The 25,667-nt window shown below is 37.6% G+C and overlaps 2 protein-coding genes across 4 annotated transcripts in view; one reads left to right on the top strand and one right to left on the bottom strand.

The window, feature by feature from the left end:
• Positions 1 to 851: 851 nt before the first annotated feature.
• CDC16 (cell division cycle 16) lies at positions 852 to 22,458 on the bottom strand. 3 transcript variants are annotated; one of them, XM_007426643.4, is made up of 18 exons: positions 22,219 to 22,458; positions 21,181 to 21,235; positions 20,386 to 20,483; positions 19,496 to 19,534; positions 18,776 to 18,916; positions 18,232 to 18,391; positions 17,345 to 17,439; positions 15,502 to 15,635; positions 14,331 to 14,410; positions 8,281 to 8,330; positions 6,310 to 6,383; positions 6,010 to 6,135; positions 5,408 to 5,560; positions 4,325 to 4,388; positions 3,006 to 3,067; positions 2,459 to 2,594; positions 1,959 to 2,049; positions 852 to 1,623 (listed from the first exon to the last, which is right to left on the bottom strand). In XM_007426643.4, exons 1-18 carry the CDS (start codon positions 22,264 to 22,266, stop codon positions 1,361 to 1,363), a joined length of 1,869 nt encoding a protein of 622 aa, XP_007426705.1. In that variant the 5' UTR covers positions 22,267 to 22,458; the 3' UTR covers positions 852 to 1,360. The 3 variants fall into 3 exon arrangements, with proteins under 3 accessions (XP_007426705.1, XP_007426706.2, XP_025021454.1); XM_007426644.4 differs by lacking the exon at positions 22,219 to 22,458 and adding an exon at positions 21,831 to 21,953; XM_025165686.2 differs by lacking the exon at positions 21,181 to 21,235 and having other exon boundaries at positions 22,219 to 22,457.
• Positions 22,031 to 25,667, top strand: part of RASA3 (RAS p21 protein activator 3) — a 167,159-nt gene continuing 163,522 nt past the window's right edge. The window contains exon 1 of the mRNA XM_088136544.1: positions 22,031 to 22,095. The gene's annotated coding sequence lies outside the window, so the exon portion shown is untranslated. The remainder of the gene's footprint in view (positions 22,096 to 25,667) is intronic.

The raw sequence follows: 25,667 nt of genomic DNA, 5'->3' as shown, positions 1-25,667 counted from the left end.
ACAGTATATTGCAAATACATTGATATGTAAAGAGCATATCTGAAAACTAAGTGCTCTTTGGATGAGGTCTCTCTCCCTCCCCAAACCCTGAGTTTTCAGGATGTACACATTTGATTCTTCTGCAAGAGAATCACAAACTAATGTTGTAGTGCAGATCCACCTGTTCCATCCCATTTTTTCTTGCAACAGCCAATCTGCAGATCTTGGTTTTTTCCTCGTTTTTATGAAGAATGGTGTTAAATGCAGTAGACAGCAGAACACTGTTATGTGAGCTAAACACTGAGCTACCCTCTTTGGCTATGGGACAGTTGAAATTAAACATAAGGACTGTTATACAATTCTTGCGTTGCCAGAACTCAAGAGCATTTGGATCTGGCTTAGCAGTACTTGTATTACAGTTTCACACAGTATCTTTATGTATGTGAACTGCCCCTGAAACAACAGAATGTGGCAACATGTACTGCAATCCATAACTTTTAGTTGTTAAGGATTCATATTTACAAACCTCGCTAGGATCCTTGCTGTACAACTGGAGGGGTAACCAAGAACACCCCTTCCTCTTCTGTTCCTTCCTGGAAATTATTAACCCACCTCTGCTTAAGCCACCTTCCTTTTCATTAACTTTTGAGTTTTCCTGTGGTTCTGCCAGACTTTTCTGATACTTTACTGATACTTAGTTTTCACATGAATTTTTCAAAACAACACTACTCTCATCTCTGAACTTCAATAGTTTCTTAATTCTTTGTAACAATACTTGAATTATTTAACCACTAATCAAGAGCCTACAAATCTCTCCAGAGGGTGGGAGATAATCAAGAAACCATAAAGAAGTTAAAGAAAGTGACAAATACTAGACAGACAGCACATTTACTCTCACAGTAAAAACGATTTGCCTACAATTTAGTGAAAACTAAATTGAATTCAGTTGATAATTTTTTAACAATTGTATGTAGACATCAAACAAAGTAATGAAAAACTTAATTCGGAATTAAAGAATAAAATATAATATCAAAACTGTCATTTTTTTTTCAGGGCATTCTGACACATAATTAAGATGGAAAAAGCCAAAGCAGCAATTTATCAGTTCATGGGCACAGAAACAAATATACTGTAATCCAATTTTTTTTGTTTGTTTGAACATTCACTGTTTTAGTAGCAGTCCCACGATGCAGTGGAAGTTAAAAATACATTATTTTGAAGAATAAAATTGATATAAACAAAATACTGTCACCATCTTGGACAGTTCTCTGATGGCCACACAAAATACATAGTTATATAAAACAGCCAATTCCTAAAGGGATGAGTGACAAATTGCTTAATGATTCTGCACAGTGATGAATCTGCAACCAACATTTTAAGATCATGTACTATGGTCTGACATGGATGTTTCTAACATCATGTCACTTTCATTCATTTCAATTTCAAAAGTTTCATCTAGTGGAGGAGGTACTTCTGTAGTTTTTCTCTGATGAGGTGCTTCCAATGCCATATTGCTTTCTTCTGTACTTTGCCTTTCTATATCAAATTCCAATGCACCCCATGTAGGTGAGATGATGTTCTTTAATGTCTTCATAGTATGCACATCAAAGTCATAGCATCTGAGTTTATCCTTAATTGCAGTTCCTAAAAGAAATTGCTTAGGTTAATTCTCTCACATAATTAAGACCTGCCTTGAGATGTCTTTCACTGTTAGATTATCCATTTTTGTCCCATGTTGTAGACTGTAAGAAGACAGTATTCACTACTGATAGTTTATAATCTTATATGAAGAAACCTTATTTCAAGTTGGTACATATTAAAATATGTTTTTCTTCATTTTTATTATTATTAATAACCTTGGTCAACCATTCATTATGGCAAATAGCTGCATAACACACACATCCCTCTGAGGTAACTACTACAGCCAGCATGGGATAATACGAAAAAATATGAGGAACAGTACTAAAATGACAACTTACCAATGTAGGCTTCGGAATCTCCAATATACATTTCTATGCAATGTCCAAGCATAGTAACTGAAAATGTATCATCCCTCCTAAGACCAAGGGCCTGTTTCAAAAGGATAAATAAATAAATAAACCCAACAGATTTTTTTTCAAGTATCTCTGTGTTAGGCAGATTTAATTCTCCAAATGTTGGCCCTTTATAGCCAAAATGGCATCAACCCAAGGGGGAGGTATCAGCATATTCTGCAGAACCCTTCACATGATTTGCAACAGCCCACAGGTTTTAGAACACATCCTACAGTGAGGATACATTCCTCCCACCAAAATAACCTGAACTAAGACAGCTTGTTGAATAAAAATGGAATGTTAATATAATGTCCATGGGCAAGGGAAACATGTAAGGGAACGGCTACAATCCTGAACATTTTGCTAGCCTGTATTTTGAAGCTGTGATTCTTTACTGCACAGTTTTGCTTGAACAAATATATATACTGAATAAAATACACACATACTGTATGAAAATAATCAATTGCACTTTCAAAGTTTCCCATCAGACTGTGTATGTATCCAATTGCAGAATAAGTAGAAGCATTCTGAGGAATCAATACCAGAGCTTGACGATGGTATTCAAGAGCTTCTTCATATTTCCTTTTAAAATAAAGATAAATAATACATTTGACAAATTATTACAATATATAATTAGCAAAATTCTATAGTATTTCTTTTTCTCGAGGTAGCATACACAGCATTCCATATTCTCAATTTTTTCCCCACAACAAGTATATGGGCTGCATCAGCTATGAAAGAATGACAGTGAATTTTTATGGCTGAGGGATATAGAAATTAGGTCTGACCAGTCCTAGTCCAACACTTTCGCCATTATACAAGCTCTCATAATAAAGAATAGTTTCCCTTTGCCTTCTGGGATGTTTTTTCCCAGTCTACCTACTGTACTGATTTTCATAAGGTTATAGAATTGGGACTTACACAAACAAAGAAACTTAATAACTACTGATTAAAATGTTTATCTCCTTTCAATCCCCATATGCACATACTTACTTCAGCTTTCTGCACACATGTCCCAAATTATTCAGTAAAGGTTCCCACTTATCTACTGTCACCTGTAGCGAAAATAACATCACATATAAAGACATATTCTGAGGAAAGGCCCCACCGAAATAAGTTAACTAATATTATTATAGTATGAGCAAATCTTCATATGGTATTAGATTTAATTTCATTTAAACCCTTTTAAAATGACAAACTACATAATGTATTATAAATGTATAAAATTCATTATAAATTTTTCTCAATAATATACAATAGGAGCCAGAATATTTTGGGTTTGTCAATGGATATTGTCCCCAATGGAGGGCAATAACCTTCCCATATTGTATTACCAACTATATATAAATCTCAGGTTAGATTTATTGAGAGGTTTACTATGCAGCATTAGGCAGTTCCTTTAGGCATATGATTATCTGGGAAGAGACTTATGAATAAGTGACAATACTGGCTAACAAAAAATTACACAGCATATTAATAGAAGTTCTACTGACCATGATTGTGCCCACTTGCATAAATATTGGGATCTGCAGCTATGCCAGCTCTATACTATAATATGGATGAGGAAAACTGCTGTAGGAATTAATTTGTTGGTAAGGTATCATCAATAAGTTGCTGATACTCAATTGTACATCACCACTCCTTGGCTAGGCCAGAGATGCTATGGAGATTCTAACTATGTGTTTGGAGGCCATGAAGGATTAATGGAGTTGCTATTTGTAGGTGATAAATCTGTCTTGATATGGTTTCCTAGTTTAGCTCTGGACAGGGTTCCATTCCCTTTAAAGGAGCAGATCTCTAATTTGGGGGTCCTCCTGAATGCATGGTTGCTGCTCAAGCAGCAGGTGGAGGACATGACCAGGGACCTTTGCCCAGCTTTGACAGGTATGCAAATTCTAGAGGTTTTTGGTGTAGAAAGCCCACCTGATTGTGATTCATGCCCTCATCACCTCATGCAACATACTCTACATAGGGCTACCCCTGAAAACGACTTGGAAGCTGCAATTGGTCCTAAATGCAGAGACCTGGCTACTAACAGGAAGAAATAGGTTTGGTAGCGTTATATTGGATCTTTGGCTGCCTGACCTGGACTTGGCTTCCAGGTCCAATTCAGGGTGCTGGTTATCACCTACGAAGCCTTATATGGATTGACACAATGATACTTACAAGATCATGGGCATGCATTCTGAGGCCTTCATCAGCTGAATAGCTTGGGGGCCCAGAGATCTTCTACACATATATTTTAAAACAGTACTGGCTTGTCATCGACAATATTAATAAGAATTTAAACATATATATATATAACGAAATACCTCACTTCCAATAGCTTTGATCTTTTCTAGTGCATCAAGAAACCACTTTTCTGAAGTTTTCCAGCTGAAAGAAAATAAAGCACTTAATGATTGATGTTTAAGTCTTTAAAAAAAATTAAATTGTAAATGAAAGGATATTTTATCTTGTGGATAGAGCATACTGTGTCTCAATTATTTACACTTTATCAGAAATAATTAGAACTGAATCCATTCTATTACTGTCCATATTCCAAGGCACTGGTTAAAATTTAATAATCACAGACTTAATTGGGCTATTTTTTAATTAGGAGCATGAAGGGAGACCAAGATGTTGAAGTCAACATAAGATCCCGCCATCCACATTTGAATAAAAAATGTGTGGGTATTGCTTTAATGGATAAACTAACACATAATTTGAAAATATGGATAGGACAGGGTAAACCAAACTTTTTCAATAATGGTTGTTCTTCATCCAAAATGCTAATAGACTTTCTTATCCTTTTGTTTCTCTTATTACCCTAAAACTTCTGGAAAGAATATGGCTGATGAGGACCAGTTTCTATTTCTCAAAGTAACAAATGTATAAGAAGCACTGATACATTAAAAATAATTATGTCTGAAGCACCAAAACTGTCCACTGTGATAACATCTTCAGTGCATATGAAATAACTATGTCTTTGATTTACATTCTCTTGTTTGTAATTATGTTATGAGCTCAAATATTTTGGGGGGAAAAGAGTAAGTGAATTAAAAAATGCAGCATTAAAAGTATTTTTTTAAAAAAGCCCACACATATATATCCTTTCTTAAAGTCAGCAATCTGTGAAATAATTTTACTTTTTTAGTACAAGAATATATTGACTACTTAAAGTAGAAATAAATATTTTCAGGTTTTAAAAATAACTTTTGATCATCACTGAAAGAAAAAGAAACTCATTGCGCTCTGTCAGTACATATTTTTTTATATTAAGTTTAATAAATGTGATAGCAGTAATAAATACATGCTGCTATTGTAGCTCTGATTTAATCTAGTTTGCAGTATAATATGCAGTATAATATACTTTCATGCATACAAATAGTTCGTAATAATAAAAAAAAACTTACTCTCCATTCTGAAATGCTACCACCCCAACTTCATGCATAACAAAAGGATCTTCAGGTGCAATACTTAAAGCTTGGCTGAAAAAGCGTTCAGCTAATTTTGAATTGTTAGTCAATCCATACTCTAGTCCAATGTACAACATTGGCAAATGGCAACTGCAAAAACAATGAAGATATTTAAGATAAGAGGGAGAAAAATGCATTTACATTACTTTAAGGATAATACTTTTCAGCTAGAACACAAAACTACCAAAATAAATTTTCATATTTTTATGAAAGCATAATAAATCTTACAAGCATGATACAGAACCATCATATTATAAAAGCATATCCCTCTTAGCAAAAAATATACTCCACTCACCAGCTCATCAAATACAATTGCGAACTTCTGTCAGACAAGCAGAATACATATCCTAGTGTAAATGCTCAACTGTTTTAATTACATTTTCCTTTAAATATTAATGTTCCCCCATTAAGACATTGTCATCAAATTGCATTCATATTGCCTAGGCCAGTGTTTCTCAACCTTGGCAGCTTGGAGATGTGTGGACTTCAAGCTGCCAAGGTTGAGAAAAACTGGCCTAGGAATTGGAATTGTGACATACCCCTTCATCAGCTGGGCTGCTGTGAAATATGCAGCCATAGCCTGATCGTGTTCACTCTCAACCGCAAATGAGTGTCCATATGCTATCCATGCTGGCCCATATGTTCTCTCAAGAGTAGTGGCTTTACTGAAATAGAAAAACCAATCTTCTAAAACAAGAACTCATTAAACGTGTAATTTTACAAGTATTTAATAAATTCTTAAATTTTTAAAAAAAGTGCTATTCTTCAAAACACAGATTCTTTTTCAAGAAATGACAAATGACCTTCTTAGCTTGAAACTCCCAGGAAGTAAAACTTACCTGAGGTATCTTCTGGCATGTTCATTTTTATGGCCAACCATGAGATAATAGCATCCTACAGCAAACCAAGAGACCTAAAACCAAATAAAAATTAAATTACATTAAACATAGAGTAGATTACTAATATAAATTAGAAAAATTAACAGTTCATTAATCTAATAATACTACAGTATATGAACAGAGAGGCATGTGTATGTCTCTATCTTTAATCTAAAAGGCATATATGCAAATGTTTATACATCAGTATCATTTGTTAGAGCACTGCTACTTTAAACAAGCAAGCATCTTAGAAACATTTTTATTTCTTACTACATATTTTTTAACAAAAATATGTATTTTTGTTATATACATATATGTAGCTATATAAATACCCATGTGACATCTTCTTTGGTATGTCCATGTGACATTATCTGCTTTGTAAGCTGAACTGGTTGCCGGTTTGCTTCCAGGTATGATTTAAGGTACTGGTTGTAACCTATAAAGTCCTACATGGCACAGGGCCTGATTACTTGAGGGACGGCCTGTCTCCCATAACATCAATTCTATCCTGCAGACTTGGCACACCCTGGGTTCGTTTGATTAGACAATGTCATCTCTCAGGACCCTGAAAGTGTGCCTTCTCTGTAGCAGTTCTCCCCAAGTTCAGATGGCCCCCACTCTGCTGCTGTTTAGAAGAGCCGTGATGACCTGGCTCTTCACCCAGGCCTTCAGTGAGGGACAGCAAGACTCCTCACTTCATTGCACTTGCCATGTTTTATCTTTATTTTTTATTGATTTTATTGTACTTTCTTTGATTGTTGTGAGCTGTCCAAAGTTGTTGAGTCGGGCAACATACAAATTTAATAAATTACTATTATTATTGTTGTAGGTTTTTATCTGTTTATGTTAATAGCCTTGCTCTAACAAATACAAAGTTGCAAGTGATTTTTTTTTCCTGTACTCCTTCCTTGAAAATTTGCTTCTTTTGAGGCAATTCTTTATTTTCCCAGTGCTGAATCCACATTTGGTTGCTGAGAAAACATTTTCTTGCTTGGCAAGCATAAAGCAGAATGAATTCTGACAGCATCATAAGTATCTTGTGGTATTTAAGACAGCATGATGGTAAGTAACATAACCTCTTCTCTTTCATTCTGATTCTATTTTACATAAAAAGTGGTACTATCAGTAACTTTAGTTTAAATAAGAATCTTAATACTCTATCAGTATCCTAGCTATGCTACCTTTCCATTCAGTCTTGCCTCAACATTTCTCACATTATAAAAGGCCCTTGAAACATAACTGTTATTTTACATGCCTGAATAAAAGACAAAACATAAAGAGGACAATTTCCACTTTTCTTTTCATCTTCCCAGCACTGCATTATTACATTTTCTGCATTATCATCATCAATGGCACCAAGTCCTCTAGGAAAAAACCCACACTATCTTATTAGCTAACCAAAATTTGTCATCACTTTGCCCCCTCTGCAACTGCAATTTCTCAGTCAATGGACTGGAGCAAATTCCTGCTTCAAAGCCTAGAATAAATATCAGACACAAATCTTTAATTCCCTCCCCAGAATCAGAAATCCCCTGGTACCTGACTACAGCAAATGGCAAGGTCTACATTTCCATAGAAATTCTTCACATGGCAAGGTGTCCAAGGCTGGTGTGCCTTCCCACTTTACAAAAGAGAGTATTATTCACATATACACTTCCATGACTATCATACATCTGTCCCTCATCATGACAGAGCGCTCAAATTCAAATATTTAGATTTATTGCAGCCTTCTCACACAAATTTGTATCTGAACTGGAATGCTTATGCTCTATACTTTCTTGAGTGTTGCAGAGCTTCTGTACAAAGCAGCTTTAAAATCCTCATCTAGGGAAATCAAATCATGTATTTTACTATGTACATACTAACATTAGTCTTTTGTTTAATTTATAGCAGTGTTATTAAAATATATATATATATATATATATAACTTACAGGATTATTTGGATACAAATCCACCAGTTTATGGGAAAGATAGAAAAGTTCTAGGAAAATAGAATAAATATGTTCAGCAACATTTATGTCAAACACAGAATACAGAAATCATTGTCTTTTGCTTTTTATTTTTTTAACTGATTAAAAAAGAAAAAAAAATCTGTAATCTGAAGAGAAATCAGAGTATATATATTTATAAATGATTAAAATAACAAAATGATCAGAACAAAGTGGTAAAATTTATGCTATGAAATCTAATTTCCAAATCTTTTTTAAGTCTCACAGTTTCAAAGGCATACAAAGACATCAGTTATTTTAGTCTAATTGACTCAACATGTTAACATGTTAACATGCATATTAATTTAAAAGTAGTATAGGTATAATTTGCATTTACTGGATTGGCTTCCAATGATCTTTTTGTTTTATAATAAGACCCCAACTTTGTTGTTAGAAGCAAGTATCTGAATGGTCCTCATCTCTACCAACTTCTTAGTCTTGTTTAATGTTTTTTCCAATGTGAATGAATCAATGCTACAATCTTCTCCTGACTTTGCACTGAAATCTACATGCTTCCTAGAAAATGCTGAATTAAATACCGTAAAATTAGATGCATTAACACCTTATTTTAGTTACTTATTATAAAATGTAAAACACAAATACAAAATCATTTTTTTCTTGTAAAAGGGTATCTTTTTTAAAGTTTGTAATGCAGACCCAAAAGAAATGCAACGATTCATCCATGACTGAAAAAAATAATTAAATCTCACAAACAAACTCTTAGGCTAATATTATTCATTAAATATGGAAGTCATTACATCACAAATAGAAGGAAAACAGAGCTTCCATCAGCCCATCAGCTGGCGGGCAGGTGCTGTGACATGGCGCAAGTGTGGACAGGTGGACATTATGAGTGTGGGTGGGTGCTGCAGTGCAAGTGTGGTTGGACAGGCTGCTGCCCACCCATCCAGGGCCCACACTTGCCCTGCCACCTGAGGGCTCTTCGAAGAAAAAGTGGTGGGAGGGGAGCAACTTACTGGAGGGACTTACAACCTCCTGTTGGCTTCCCCATTGACTTTGCTTGTGGGAAGTCAGCAGGGAAGGTTGCAAATGGTGATCACATGACCACGGGACACTGCCACTGTAAATGCAAGCTGGTTGCCAAGCGCCCAAATTGTGATCACGTGACCACAGGGATGCTGCAATGGCCGCAACTTCAAGGACCGGTTGTAAATCCCCCTTGCTTGGCACTGTCATAACTTTGGTCACTGAATGAGTGGTCCTAACATGAGGACTACCTGTAGGCTGTTGTCCTAGTTAGGCAGAGTGAACTCCATTCTCCTAATCCTTACAGGTTGGCGTAGCTGTGTAAACAAGTCTTTGGGGCTCAGTCCTTACAGCAGTTAAAAGTCTTAGTTTGGAAAGTATCATACAGCCTCCCTCTAAAAGTTCTTGCATTTGTTGGGATTGGGTGCTGTCTCAGTGTGGTTGCTCCTTTTGTAACTATAATTGCTGCTGAGTTCCCAAGCTATTCTCCAGGCAGGGATCAAGCCAAGATGGGCTGCTTACTGTGCTTATGATCTTGGCAGTTGACTGTCAGCCCTCTTGCTTCTCTGTAACTGTTGTACTTGCCCAGACAGCGCCTGCTTGCTATTTCTTCCTCATCTCCTCTTCCACTCACCCCCACACACTCTGGGTTGGCTCTCCCTTTTCTAGGCTAACAGCATGGGTGTGCTACCCTGGCTGCCTTTGGATGTCAACATATTCCCCCCCCCAAAAAAAACAGGATGGGGCTCAAGTAGCCAGCTGGAGACATTGTTCCACCAATCAAACAGCTGGGTGTGGCCAGATGACTAGCTGGGCGCCTGACAGTGAGTCTGTGCCATTCAGTCCATCTTTCTCAGCAGGCTGGGGGAATTGAATGCTTCCCCTTTCAGTTTCTGGATACCATTTAAGATTAAAATCATATTGCTTATAGGATGAAGGTAGGATTAGAGTTACAATACCTTCTGATCTATGATAAAATTTAGTGCCAAGGTTAGCTTTCTGGTGGGATGTTATAGTTAGGGTTAAGGTTAGTACATACTGGTTGATGTTATAATTGAGATTCACAGCCAGAAAATTTTAGAGTGAATGATTTTTACTGCTCATAGGGTGAAGAGTTAGGATACCTTGAGGTCTATGGTAAAATTTAATATCCAGGCAAGCTTTTGAGTTGACGTTTTATGGTTGGTGTCAACTGTTCTTGTGGTGCTTGCCAGAAAACTTTAGACAAAACTTTAAACAAAAATTATTGCCTTTAGGGGTGAATGTTGGGTTATGATTTGGGAACAAATTGAAGTGAGGAAACACTGGAAGGTGTGATGGAGGACTTGAGTGAGGAGGTCCAAGGTCATAGGGAGAAGAATCTCAAGCATCTCCTCAGCCCACAGCCTAAGCGCGTGAAAGCTAAGAGGATGAGACTGGCATCACCCTAAGGAATTTGGAGTGTTTAGTTGCAAACTTTGAGAGTCTGGCGAGATTCTGTCTAGCAGGTGTAAGCTAATAAAGTAACTGAGCAATTCCAGAATTGTCCCGTGGAGTTTCTTGGGCTGAGCCTGACAGGAGGAGTATTTTAGAGATTAGTATGAGCATAATGATGTCAAAGAACAGAATTGAAACAAATGCCATAAATGTTATTGTCTTAGAAAAAAATAATGAAAACAAAGTAACAAGTGCTGTGAGAATATTGAAAACTACTGCTGCCAGTGTAGACAGTATAACTAGAAAAATGTTTTAAGTACGGATAGTCCTCAAGTTATGATGGCATCTGGGACTGGAAATTCCATCACTAAGCGATGCAATCATAAAGCACATCATCACGTGACCACATTGGTTAGCGACATCAATCCCTTCAGTCCCCACTGCTGTTGCTAAGTGACGATCATGGGTTGTTAAGCAAGCACCTCCTCACTGCTGGCTCCCAACAACTAAAGTCAGTGGGAATGCCAGCAGGAAGTTGCAAGTCCCAGGTGGCTTGCAAGCAGGCTGACAGGCAGGTAAGTGGCTGCTGCTGGCTGGGTGAGGGAGCAAGGGGGTGTGCAGATGGAAGGGGAGGGTATATGGATGGGGAGACTTACCTGAGCAACTTGTGACCTTCTTTGCTGGCTTCCCCATTGACTTTGCTTGTGGGAAGCTGGCAGGGAAGGTCACAAATTGTGATCAAGTGACCACAGGATGCTGCAATCATCATAAATGTGAGCCCATTGCCAGATCGTGATCACATGACTGCGGGGGTGCTGGGACAGCTGGAACTTCAAGGACAGGTCGTAACCACCACTTGCCCAGCGCCATTGTAACTTCAAACGGTCGTTGAACAAGTGGTCATTAACCAAGAACTACCTGTATGTATGTAGTCAGTTTATGAGGTGGCTGTACAACTTGTTTAACATACGTGTGAAGACTGCATTTGTGCCTGACAACTGGAAGAATGCCATTATTGTTCCCTTGCAGAAAAGAGAAAGTAACAAGAGTGAATGCAGTAACAAGGATTATTAATTTGTTAAATGTTCCTGGGAAATGTTTGGAAGAATTCTGCTTGAAATTCAGTGACTTAACATACAGACCAGATTGTCTCTCTTGAGCAGGCCACTGAGAAAGTATGAATGTGAGACAGAAAATTTATTGCATATTTGCTGATTTAGAACAACACTGAATTATGGGACATTTTGCACAAATATGGAGTTGGACTGGTTGCTGAAAGCAGTAAGAATGTTACATGATTGCAGTAAATCATGTGAGAGAAAAAAATAGAATGCTTAACAAATAAGCAGGAAGTAAGACAAGATTGGACTGTTTCTGTGGATATTAAAGGTATGTTGGTTAGGGGCATGAATGACTGTGCTTTGTATGCCAATGATGCTACATTGCTAAGAACCCAAATGATTTGTAGTAAATATTAGGTAGCTTGTATGGTGCAACAAGAAGGATGGAACTAAAAATTAATGTATCAAAGATCAAGGTATTTCTGTTGAACACAGAAAATGGAATGATGGATTGCAAATTATACATAAATGGCAAAAAAAAAAAAGGTAAATGAATTAGTAGAATCCTTTCAAAAGATGAAAAAAATGTTTTGTAATTATACTAGATGGTCTGTAGCAATGAATGAATTTTTCTCAAAATAACTAAGTGGCTATTTATGAAACATGTTTCTGCTCACTTTGTTTTTGGAAGTGAAAATTGGGTAATAGGTTGAATGCAGAGGAAACAGAGGACTTCAAAAGTTTCTATGGTAAAACAAGAAGAGATACAGTCAAGAATAAATGGGTGATAAATGGATATGGATTGAGGTACTTGAAAGGGTAGACTGTTAGTGATTGGGTTGCTATAACCAAAAGATCCAGAGTTTATTTCTTGGGAAGCAAGAGACTCCCACTTTCTTCAAGGTATACAGTATTCACACTTCTTGCAAAAAAGTGTTTACAGGTAGTCCCTGGGTTAAGAATGCCCGGTTTAAGGATGACCAAGTCCCTGGGTTAAGAATGCCCGGTTTAAGGATGACCGATAATTAAGAATGGAGCCTATTCTTAACTGTGTGGCAAAATTCTAGTTAAATACACAATGATTTGAGTTAAATACACAATACTAATCATACAGTATTATACAATAGTACTAATCCAGCTTACATACAAATTCGACTTAAGGACAGACCTTGGGAATGGAACTTGTTCTTAAACTGGGGAATACCTGTACCCTATTTTGGACTATTCAGTTCATTTCAGCGAGACCAAATCACAAATTGCAGAGATTAAGGGGATGTGTATTTGACATGTAATATCAAGCATCTTGGGGGACGCAGTGGCGCAGTGGCTTAATGACACTGAAAGTTGCCGGCCAGAAATGGTTGACACTTCAGTGGTTCGAGCCCAGCCTTTGCGTAGCAGAGTGAGCTCCTGCTTCCTCCCCGAGTTCCTGTCAACCCAACAGTTCAAAAATTTACGTGAGTAGATAAATGGGTACTCTCACTCCGGTGGGAGGAAAAAATGCTGGCGGCGCCTTGCAAACAAAAGGAGTCGGGAGCAGTTGCTGGTAGCACAGAAGCTGCGCTTGCCCGAAAAAGGCGCGAAACAACAGAAACCCCGCCTCCTGTGCTCGCCAGCTGGGCTCTGCTCTAGGAAGGAGGCACTGGCAAACCACTTCCGAAACACCTTGCCTTGAAAACTGCAAAAGGACTCGTCCAAAAGCAGTCACTGCAGAGTCGGTAACGACTGAGTGGAGATAAAAAAAAAAATCAAGCATCTTGTTCACATCTTCAGGCCCCAAAAACTAAACTAATTCCACAAAACCAAATTAGGAAGGATTCCATACATTTCATTTGGACTAGCATTGTTAATAATCAGATCATTATGGAGATGAGTGATTTTATTTCTAAAACTCTTTGCAACTGAGTTTAGAATGGTTCTGAGTTCCAACACTGCATCTATAGGACAAGTTATTAAAACCTCTTGAAATACAAGATCAATTTTGCAGGGTGGCAATCAGGAATATGACACAGAACAAAACTTTGGGTGTTTTTATTGCCATGTGATAGACAACAATATTATTGCCATCTGATAAACAACAATATAGTCTGTTGTCTATCCATGTTCAATTGCATTTAAGTCAAGATTTCAATCAACTATACTCCAGCCATCTTCCAACTAGTTTTAACATCTGAAGATCCACTATATATGCTGGACTCTAGAACAACTGAGAGGACACTAAAGGTCTTATATATCACGTTCCTTTAAGGACAGTATAATCGTTCATTTTATCCTCACCCAGTGAAGTAAATTAAGTATCAAGGTCATCTTATGAGGTTCATGGGTGACTGGGGATTTGAATTAGGACATGCTACTTCCAGGTTCAGTGCTACGCTAACCTAGGTTCCCAGATTTTCTATTTAATTAGATACAAAGGGTCTGTTTGAGTCACAACAAAAGCAACATTAAAAAAAAGATGAATAAGGGAAATGCCTGGAAACTTTTAAAAATAATTTGCTCATTTTCAAGATGTGTAAAACAGTTTCTCACCATTTGCTTTATTCAGCTCCACAAGTGTTCCAATATGTACAGGTAAACAACTGGCATGGAATGGATCCTTTTCCATTACTCTAAAAATAAGCCCAAATAAGACCTTATAATTTTTAATAAGTTACTTCAACTATAACTAAGTCATCGCTATTGATCTGCAGATTGTAGAATTAATAGCATTTGTTATTTTTGTATCTTCTCATCCTCTAAAACGCCTGGAGGAAAACCTAAAGGACTACAGTTTCTTAAAAGACATAATCCCAAATATTCAGTTTTATTCAAATTCTCTAATTCCTTATCCAGGAACACAGATTCTATAGCTATGAAACCTTGGAAAGCCAGGTTATCATTTATCTAAAGAAAAATACTGCAACTGGCATGCTCATTTACAGCAGTATAAATGGGAAATAGAGGTGCTTTACCCTTTATTCATCTGTTATTTCCTTCTTAGAACAACCACTATTCTTAAACTGAAATTCCAGTTTAGAGATAAATTGCCTAAAACAGTGGTACTTAAACTAGGGGTAATGTCATGTAGAGGGTATAGAAAATGGCCTTGAAGAACAGGATGAAGAGCTGCTAAGAAAACGGTCAGGTAAGCAGGGCTTGAGCCCATTCCAAGAAACTAATTAAAGTAAACCTCTCAGACAGACCCCTCCCTAGTTCACATAAAGATAAAGTGAGGGACAGGGGAAGCATATTCAGACTTGCAAGATTCTGTTACTATAGCTGTTACAATAAAGTAGTCCTGACCCATATGGCTTTGGTTTCTTAATCTGGAACAGAATATTCCTATTCCTGTTCCAGAATGTCTGATACTAGAGAAATGTTGGATAGGTGGGCCTGTCTTCACAATGTTCTGTTTTAGGACCTTCTGTTGCTGCTGCCCAAAGAGGACTTATCCTCAAAGAGCTCTCCATGGGTGAAGCTCCTCTCCAAGATCAGGAGCTAGGCAAGGGGTACCTCCATTTATTCAACTGCATTACAAATTCTTAACTGAATCCAACACAGCATAGAATATAAACATGTAATTAATTGCTTTCTTGTTTTAAACTACAACAGATAGCTTTTAACAATTTTAATAAACAAGATAAACAATTATTTAATAAGTATGCTAAAATATGTAGGAATGATCACAAATAAATTCTATATTACAAATGCGAATACTTACACAGAAGTAAGTTTGTAGCACATTTTAAAATCACAGTTATAATAATGTCTTTCTGCTAAAGACACTACTACATCGAGATTATCTTGAAGACCATCTATAGATTCAGGAATCAGTGTTTCACTAGGTTTATTGTACTGAAAGACAGAAGCAAATTCAGTTGAGAAACAAGTAGGAGCTCAGAAATATAGTAAAACTTGTCAGAGAGAACAGATCCATTTCATATCATCACCTTAGTTCAAAAAGTGTGCTTTGTCTAGAAACATTTGCTTAGTAAAATAAAATACATGTGCATAAAACAACTGATAGGTTTACAACATCAGTAAAACAACTGATATGTTTACTGAGATGGATCTACTTATTGCATTTACATTTTATCCTTTCTACAACAGTTCAAATATTCAAGGTATCATCTAGTATCTCCCTCCAACGGCATTGTCACAGGTAATGCTTAAACTCTTTATTCATGCCCATTCAGTATCAGCTATATTGCCTGCTGAAAACTGAGATTTTTTCCCTCTAAGCCTCTGTGCTCTAGACAGTTCTAGAAAAAACCTACTAGAAGAAATGTAACCTGCTTTGGACTCCTGGCTTTGTATACTTTTTTTGCACTTCTATCTATAGTAGCCTCTGCTGAAATAAACCCTTGCTATGGCCAAGGGAATACTTTTTTTAGCCCTTTCTTTGAATTTAATCTGATGCTAAGAACGTCCCTTTTCAAAGAAGAAAGGAAAGTCATATTTATTCCAGGTTCAGGTCCTTTAGAAACCTCAATGCTATAGCTGGGGTGTGGCATTGATAGTCAGGGACCCTCTGTGATCAGGGACGCTGACCTAGGATATGAATGCCTATGTGCAAAATTGAGCCAGAGAGATACACTAGAGATCCTAGAAGTGTACCAGCTGCCCAGGAGGATCTCTCCCTGGACTTCTAAGTCTAGTCTCTGGGCTGATGGCAGAAACCACCTGCCTTTTGCTGCTGGGGGATTTCAATATCCTCAGTTGCTGGTTCCAGTAAGGTCCAGGAGTTCATGGCTTCCATGGCCTTCATCAGCTTGTCTCAAGTAATCTCTGGCCCATCTCATGTAAATGCCTCATTTTTCCCTCAAAGGTGTTACATAATCTGGATATGGAAAGGATTTCAATCACCTCTTTGCTGTAGTCAAATTATGCCTGATCTGGATGACAATGACTGCCACCAAGGATCTCTGTGGGATGCATAGGTCCATTTGGACGGTCCACCCCAGGTGCCTAGTGGATCTGGATGGTTTCCAAGGGGTTCTTGGGGAGTTCCCCAGCGCTCTAGCAGCCAACTCTGTTCAGAACCTGCTAAACTACTGGCAACAGAAGGTGAGCCAAGCACTGGATGAGACTGTTTTTATTTTTGAGGTGTTATAACTTATTACATATTTATTATTTACTTCTTATGCTTACTGCATATATTTTAAATTGGTTTTATTTTGTTAACTGCTAAGGATCATTGATTGTGGCTAGATACAAATATAGTAAATTAATAAAGACTGTATTCTCCATTTTTCCTATCAGCTTCCACCACTTCAATCCTTCCATGTTGAGTCATTATAATATAGCTTAGTACTACCTCATATTTTTATTTTCCGTCTCTGATTTCTGGGACAAATTTTTATAATTTACATATGCATTTGAACTCCCCCTCAGTTTCAGTTTTCTAGTTTCAACGGTCATCTTGCATTTATCTTTTGGGCCCTTATTACTGATGGTTTCTGAAGAGCAGGTTCTAGCTGATTCAGAATATATAAAATGGTATTATATAAGCAGTATCTTACTGAATTTATGCTTAATATTTATCATATTTTAAGAAAAATTACCTTTTTTAGTTTGTTCTCAAACAGAAAATGCAGTAATACTTGTTCTTCTTCTGTGCACTGTTTTCTAAGAGGTAGAGATTCAAGTAATTCTTTTTCTGAAAGTAAATTCAGAAGCAAGTTCCAGTAAAATGTAAGTATATAGACAAAGATTTAAAAACTTTATACCACCTGAATGTTCCTATTTTTTTCATATATCAGAGTTTTACATTTCACTACAATCTCAGCCACTTGTTTTATGACACAGAGAAAAGCAGCAATTGGCAAATCTTTCCCCTAGTGCTTACTTGCTGATGCAGCAAATCTCAGGTTCAGTGAAAAGGCATCACAATGCATTATATTGTACCCGACTGTATGTAAGTTAACCGCAAATTCTCAAGGTACACTGATTCTCTCCCTAATGGTTAGAGCTTAGACTCTTTCTCTGAAGTTTCTCTGCCCTTTGTTTCCTAACATTCTACCACCTAAGGCAAATATTTTATTCCAGACATAAACATGCTCTACTACTTCTGCATCCTGAAATGAATATATTGGTGAACCAGACAAACCCTGATACTTGAGCAGGAATAAAACAGTATGACTCCTTTCCTTGTGGGATTGCAGGATGTAATCATTCTACAAAAATCCATTCAAACAGAATTCTTTGTCAGGGGACATTTGGACAAGGTGGCCAAAACTTACAGAAGATGCTATCTCCACTCCAAAATCTTATAGCTTACCTTTGGGATGAGGAACTTCCCTCAACCAAAAAAGAGAGGCTTATCAGCCTGAATCTTGTAAGAGATTAGTGAAGCTAAGTGGCATATGCTAACGAGATAATAGATTTTATATACAAAATGTTGTATAAAGATTTTTTTAAAATTATGTGAAGAAAAAAATGCTATCCAAACCTTCTTCTGCTGTTAACATGTGGTGTGAAGTTAAAAGGTCAAATGCTTCAAAGCAGTAAACATCAAGTTTCAAAGCCTCTTTGTAGCTGAATGTTGCTAGGGTTCTGTTATCAAGTGCATCATAGATCTTCCCTCTCAAAAGGCAAATAGAGCTCTTAATCTAATAAGAAAGAATAGATAAAGTCCAGAGACTGAATCAGTGTTTTCAATTTGAATTTCAGCACAAATTACAGCTGAGAAATACATTACAAATCTTTGATATATGTGGCTTTTAACAGAGTTTTAATATAAGGATCTACAAATTGGTTCATGTGTTATTAAATTATGTGAAAATATTACACCTACTAGTTGCCTTTTACTGTAAGCTGCTTTCCCTCTCTTAGGGCCCCCCATCCCTTTCTAGAGGGCATCAAGGCTGAAATTGGCATGAGTAAAGTATAGGTGTATATAGACACAATGAAGATTCCTAAAATACTTTTATTTTTATCTAGCTAAAGTTAGATCTTCTAATATTCCTCCGGTGCTTTTTTTTAATAACACTTACTGAAGTTTGTGAAATTTCCCAGTCATTAGAACAGTCTTTCACTGCATTTTCATCCTTCAAGTATTTTTCGAACAGTCTTTTGTTAATTGGTTCTTCCATGTCAAGTATATCAAGAGCCTGCTGATATTCTTTTGCAGCATACTACACAGAGAAACTCAGAGTATGAACATTTATGATTAAAGCAGCAATACGTAGAAAATTTAAAAAGTATTACTTAACTGATTTACACATGATATATTCAAAGACAATTCTACATCCATCCATCTACCCAGCCCCCATTATGCTAGATTTAAATTTTACCTCTTCAACCTCATAATCTGTGTAATTCTTCAATTTCTACTCACTTGTTCCATTCATTGAATTCTAATTATCTTACTCATGCCTTTTAATTCCACTCATTTCTCTATTTTCCTCTAAAAATTAACATCTTTGGAAACAAACGGAAGATAGCAATTTATTCTCCTGCTACTACATCATCTTACTTAGCTACAAATGTTCAGGTCAGGACATAAAGTATTTATATTAATTCAATCTTGTAACAGTTCTGTACCCTTATCGGGGACAGGTTTTAAAAATTATTCTGCTTAAACTGTCATCTGAACTATAGCTTATTTCAAATTAGGAGCTAGACAAAAATCAAATTTCAAATTTTGATTTGGGAATTTTCTTATTCTCATTGGTAACTTACTGGAAATGCATTATATGTCACTAAATACTTACATGACATCTAGCTGCAAGGTATTGACATGCTTCATGTAACTAAAGAAAACAGAAGCTCAAATTAGTTTTTAGCTCAAGATGTATTATATTAAGAAGACTTGATGCTTAATATGCCCTTTGTATCTCTTATTTATTCATTTTTATCCAGTTCTACATTCATTCTGTTTTATAATTTCTTCTATAACTTAACTGAACTATCCTTTTTGCACTTATAAAGATGTTTTCTGGCTTTAAGCAAAATACCAAAAGAATCCTATATCTCTATGTTTTGAAAAAGAATGAATGTTTGTAATCAATATTCAAAACATTGATGTTTTTACACTGATTTGTTTTTATAACCAATGCACCCGCATCTTTTGTTGTTCTACCCATACTGAGGGCACTCTGCCTACACATTCCATTTTCAAAAAATAACTTTAAATATTAATTCAGTGTTGTTAGCAGTTCTGTACCCTTATCGGGCACAGGTTTTAAAAATTATTCTGCTTAAACTGTCATCTGAACTATAGCTTATTTCAAATTTTAATCAATGCAGAACAGAACTGCAGAAACCCAGCTTGGATTAAAGCTATATACTTAAAGTTATCTAACCCTCATTTCTACCCATATGGCATATTAATAAATGAGAAGCTTTTCCCCAAATGCAAAATTCTAGTACAGTGGGAAAGAGATGCATCTGTGGGAAAGAGAGAAAAAGAAATAACAGTGGTACCATTTGCATAAGTGACAGTGTGGCTGAACTAATTTTTATCTCCAGCTCCTCCTGTTGCTGGCATCAGACTCTTAACACATTACCTCCAGCAAATATATCCCAACCAGAGAAAAAGGTTCCCACTCATGCTGTAAAGTAAAAATTGTTAAGTTGAAGTACTATGTCTGTGGTCTCTTACCTTATCTAATTTTCTTGACCTAAGGGCATGTGCTGCCCTGTGATATTGTGATGTAAGGTAAAGACATTGAGCCAACCAGTAAATGTCTTGTGGATCTTCTAAAAATAATAATAAAGGCTTTATTAAGAAAATTAATATTACACACATCTTATCAGTTGCAATTTATTTGCATGTAACTATTAATTCACAAGACAGTACACACTGATTATTTCATCCACAGCATTTCTAATCACATATAAATTGAGTTCCTTTATAAATTCTTAATGTTGAGATTCACATGCATCTGCATAAACACTGCAACCATATGAAAGCAAAGTAGGTACTCCATTGTGAACTAAGTATTAAAAACTATGGCACCCACACAAAGCTACTCTACTGACTGTACATGATAGAGTGATAGAGATTTTAACTCCTGCAAATCAGGAATGCAGATTTTACAGGTAGTCTTTGCTTAATGACCTTAATTGGGACCAGCAACTCCACCGCTAAGTGAAGCGGTCACTAAGTGGGAAATCATGTGATCATGACTGTGCTTTCCGGCTGGAAAGAGACAAGACTACTCAGTTCCACACCTTTGGCTTTTGTTTGCCTCCTAACCACTCCCCTGCCCTTTGGAATGCTAAGGTGCCTACTTACTATCTTGTACACACTGGAAGTACTGCAATCACACCACAGCCTGGGGCTGGGAGCTGTGCCGCAAGCAGTTTACAGTACTCTTGAAATCTTTCTTTCTAATCTTTCCGCAAAGTAATTTTTTAAAACACATACACACATAAGATAAAAAATGCAACTTACCATGGGACAATGATGCTACTTTATCTGCCCAAAATAGAGCACTTTGATACTGTTGCTGTTTTTAGGAGTTAAAAACAGTTACAATTTGTTATTAGGAAACAAATATATATATATATATATATATAATATATAATATATATATTATATTATATTCATATCCTATCTTCTAACCAATGAGCTCTACACAGAATTCATTCCTCCTACCTGCATCTTATTTCTGCAACAACCCTGGGAGCTGGGTTAAGCTAAAAAATTCTGAGAGGGCTAAGATTATCAAATAATTTTCATGGAGAGTCTTTTGACTGTGGCAGATAGGAATCCTCATAAATAAAGGAATTTGAATCTAAACCTCACCAGTATTTTGCTTATCATGTTAATTCCTACACCACGCTACACAGAACAAATTTTTCCAATAAACTTGTACTGGAATGATGCTCCAATGTATTTTAGATCCATGAACAAAGACAGGCCCTATCCTCACGCTTGCACCACGTTCTTTTCAACCCAGTGGGGAACAGATGGGGACCAATTCAAGTCCCCAAAACTGCAGGGACTTGTCCAAGCAGCCACTAGGAATCAAAAACTGACTTGAAGGCACAAAAAAAAAATAAAAAAAATCCAAGGCCAGATAGCAGTGGTAAGCAACGTACTGGCATTCTTATACAGTCCAAGACATGTTCATTCATCTTCCTGGAGCTCTTGCCTCAACGGTCCTTTTCCGCTCTCCTTCCTTCCTCTGGCTAAGAAACGGGCATACGGGAGAGGCTGTCCGACGCGGAAAGGCTCAGGGCTCGGGCAGGCAGAGGCTCACCCACAGCTCCCTCGCGCTTTGCTCTGGCGATTCCAAGCCCCGAAGCTCGTGCGGAGCCCGCGCCCTGCGTCCAGGAACGGTCCCGCCCGCCCCTTCTCCAGACCGTGAGTCCATGCGGGGCCCAACAGGGCCCTCGACAAACTGCACAGCGTCGGGACCGGCGCCCAGGAGCAGGAGGCGGCGGCAAGCAAAGCGATGCTCCCTCAGAAGCCCCCGCGCGACCTCACCTGGTCGATGTACTGCCGCACCCGCTTCCTTAGGCGCTCCAGATTCATCCCCCTTCCGTGCCCGCCCGCGGGAGGAGCCGGGCGACTAGGCTGGCCCGTTCCCTGGAGACCCCCGCGGCGCTGGTGCACGCCTTCCAACGGCCGCCGCCTCCCTGCCCCCGAGCAAGCCGCTTCCGAAACTTAAGACCCCGCCCCCTCCGCCTTCATCGCGTTCCTCTCGCCATTGCTTCACGGGTCCGTTGGCAATTACGCTCCTCCCCAGCACGGCCCTGGTGTGCCGTTCTCAATTGCACCCTTCCTTCGGCCGGAAACGCGGTCTCTGCGCTTGGCGTTCCGGGGATTCCTGAGGTACAGAGGCTGAAGCCCGGAGGGAGCGTTTAGCGCTTTCCCTAGGAATGTGTTGTTGTTGTTATTATTATTAGAAGTAGTATTTAAACAGGTAGGGAAGGGAAAGAAATTGCAGGAGAGAGGCAGCAGTCCTTTTACTGCGAATTTGAACGGCCTAGATGGGTTCCAGAGATTATGATTACTTTTTATGTGTTAATAATTTCTACATTAATTAATGGCATTTGATGTTTTTATATATGTTTTTCTCTTAGAAAAAAGATAAATGAATAATGCAAACAAAGAAATACGTAACTCCTGTTGTATTCAGTGTAACTTACTTCTTAGAAAGTGAACATCGCTATCAGCAGTCAATAAAGCAATTCCAATGACTGCTTGACGGTTAAGTATTATATTTATATCCCAGCTTTCATATAGGAACACATAGCACTCCTTCCTCCGTTCTCTTCCCCACAAGAGCAGTCCTGTGAGGTAGAGTGTGACTGCCCAAAGCCACTTAGTAAGCTTCTGTGGCTGAGGATGGACTGGAATCAGGATCACGCCGGGCCAAGTCCAAAACCTTAACTGGTACTCCACATCTCTTATCCACAGAGCTATTGAATAATTCAGACAACAATATTACACTGGACTGGGTACTTAATTGTCATTTCTAGCTGTGGATGACCAGAAGTTGAAATGCTACTCCCCATCACCCAGTGCTTTCATACACAATGATCAGTAATGACGTGAAGTGTTTTTCCTTCAGTTTTCTTATAAACGGAAGAAACAAGCACAGGATGTGCAAATATAATGTTGATACAATTTAGATATGATCAATTAGCATGGCTTAAAATAGCTAGAATAAAAAAAAAACCCCTAAACATCCAATATATAATAGAGGAAGAAGAGGAGGAGAAAGAAGGGAAGTATTTTCTAGAAAATACTATCTGGTGAGTGAAGGTTGGGAAATACTAGTTTAATAGGAATAGTACTAAATTGTGAAGTCAGCCTATTTTCATGAAGGAGCCACATAACCACATGATGGTGCTATACCATGGTAAATAATCATAAATCATATCTGGGTAACATTTTTAGCTCAGAGAACTACATGAATCACTCACTTGCAGCTCAGGGCTTGCAGGTGAACATGAGTGTTCACATTCTCCACTGCCTCATCCCAAAGCACAGTCTGGATTCCTAAAGCCCCATCCATTTCGCTGTCTTCCCATATATTCCCTTTCCCCTGCTTGCTTTATTTTCCCATTCCCTCCCCCACAATTCCCTCCCTCTCCCCCAGACTGGATGAGGTATTTTGAAGTGCATGTTAGTGAAAAGAATTTAAATTTCTGCAACTAAATCTATACTAGCTGTAGGGGCAGCAGTTTTCCCTTTTTTTCTGAATATGTGGCTTAGGATGAACATGGAGCTCAGAACAGGACTAATATTGGACCGTTTGCCACAGACTACAAAAAAATTCTTTAAATCCATTATATTTATGTTTACTAACTAGCCATCATTTCAATAGCGTTGAATGTGATTTATAAGCTTCATTGATTTTTAAATTTGTCTTCCAATTTTTTTCCACCAGAAGAAGCACCCTAATGGAGAGATACTGATAAATAGTAGCAAGCAACATGATAATGTATTTTAAGAACAGAATTAACAAACAGAGCAGGTGATTTATTTAAATTTTGCTGAAGACTAAGAGTCAAGTAATACTGGAACCATATGGTTTGGAATTACAAAGCTATCTTTGAGAACTGGGGGTGTGTGTGAATACGTTCTTTATAGATGTAATTGCTCTCTGCTTATTTCAAGACAGTAGTTGCTACCCCAGTAGATTTTGGTGTATCCTGACATTCTAGCCTGAAGAACATAAAATATATGAATGTAATATATTAGGTGGCTGGCAATTAATAAATGACGTCTTGCTGGTGTGCCACTTTGAATTTCTCTAATTAAAGAACAATTTAGGAAAGAACAATTAGAAATCTTCTCAGCTGTTTGTATAGATGATCTCAGTCAGGCTAGTTGTCTTTGTGGTTACTGTGACTTTTCTTCCTGTTGATTTGTCCCTGATACCTTACCTTTCCTCATTTCAAAGAAAGCAGAGAAACTGGAGACCTGAGAAGCTCTTAAGAACAAGGATACTGCCCCAGAAAAGTAGATGTGGTCATTGGAACAGAGAACTAAAGTCCCTCCATTCCCTGATATATACAAATTTGGTTCAAACATCATGTTAAACCTTAATATGATTTGGTTTAGGATTAGTGTGTTATGTGAAATGAAACTATGGTTTATGATTTCAGCATACTTTGTAGTCAGTCAAATGTGATTTATTCAATAAGCTATGAACAGGGATCAGTTGGGATTATTGCTATTGTACTAGCCTCCCTGCTGTGTAGAAACCTCCCTGCCTGAGCTCCTTGACTCTATAACGGGGTTGGCGGTGGAGTTTCTTAGGCTTATGGTCCTGGGGGACTTCAATCTGTCTTCCATGGAAGTGGAATGAGAGATATCTCAGGAGTTCAGGGACACCATGACAGCCATGGGCCTGTCCCAGGTCATCCAGGACCCAACAAGTGTCAGTGGTCTGACGCCAGATCTGATTTTCTTGTTGGAGCAGTGGCAGTGTGATCTGGAGCTGGGGGAGCTATGTTGCTCTCCTGTCATGGTCACAGCACTCTGTGGAACATCATCCCCCCAGAGGTCAGATTGGCCCCAACTCTACTGGCTTTCTTAAAGGCCTTAAAGACATGGCTGTGCCACTGGGCATGGGATCTAGAGGTGTAGTGGATCCTATGCAGTGGTTATGTTGAATATAGATTGCTTTTAGATCCTGGCTGGATTTTGTTAACTTAATTGTATTGGTTTTATGCATTTTTAAAATATGGTTTGATTGTGGGTTGGGTTTTTGTTTTGTTTTTTTGGTAGTTTTTAAATTGTTGTAAGCCACCCAAAATTATGCAGTTTAGATGAGTTGCTATATAAATGAATCAATCAATCAAATAACTAAATAGGTGCATTCCTATGTGAAGACCTAGTTTTTGTGACTCATGCTCTCTTTGATTATCTTTATTATCCCTGTATTGACAACTAGCATCTCTGGTTACTAGTTACATTCC

This window comes from Python bivittatus, unplaced genomic scaffold, assembly GCF_059951505.1.
Source record: "Python bivittatus isolate LINGU-HERP-01145 unplaced genomic scaffold, Pbiv_v1 ctg000060_np1212, whole genome shotgun sequence".
NCBI classification, from domain to species: Eukaryota; Metazoa; Chordata; class Lepidosauria; order Squamata; family Pythonidae; genus Python; species Python bivittatus.
This window is presented reverse-complemented; position numbering and strand designations above follow the sequence as displayed.

Excerpts from the sequence above, each read along its gene's own strand:
- CDC16 (XM_007426643.4), bottom strand. The coding sequence starts at position 22,266 with ATGAATCTGGAGCGCCTAAGGAAGCGGGTGCGGCAGTACATCGACCAG. Across the intron at positions 21,236-22,218 it reads TGCGGCAGTACATCGACCAG|CAACAGTATCAAAGTGCTCT; the intron begins GTGAGGTCGCGC and ends TCCTAAAAACAG. Across the intron at positions 2,595-3,005 it reads CATGTGTGCAGAAAGCTGAA|GAAATATGAAGAAGCTCTTG; the intron begins GTAAGTATGTGC and ends TTATTTTAAAAG.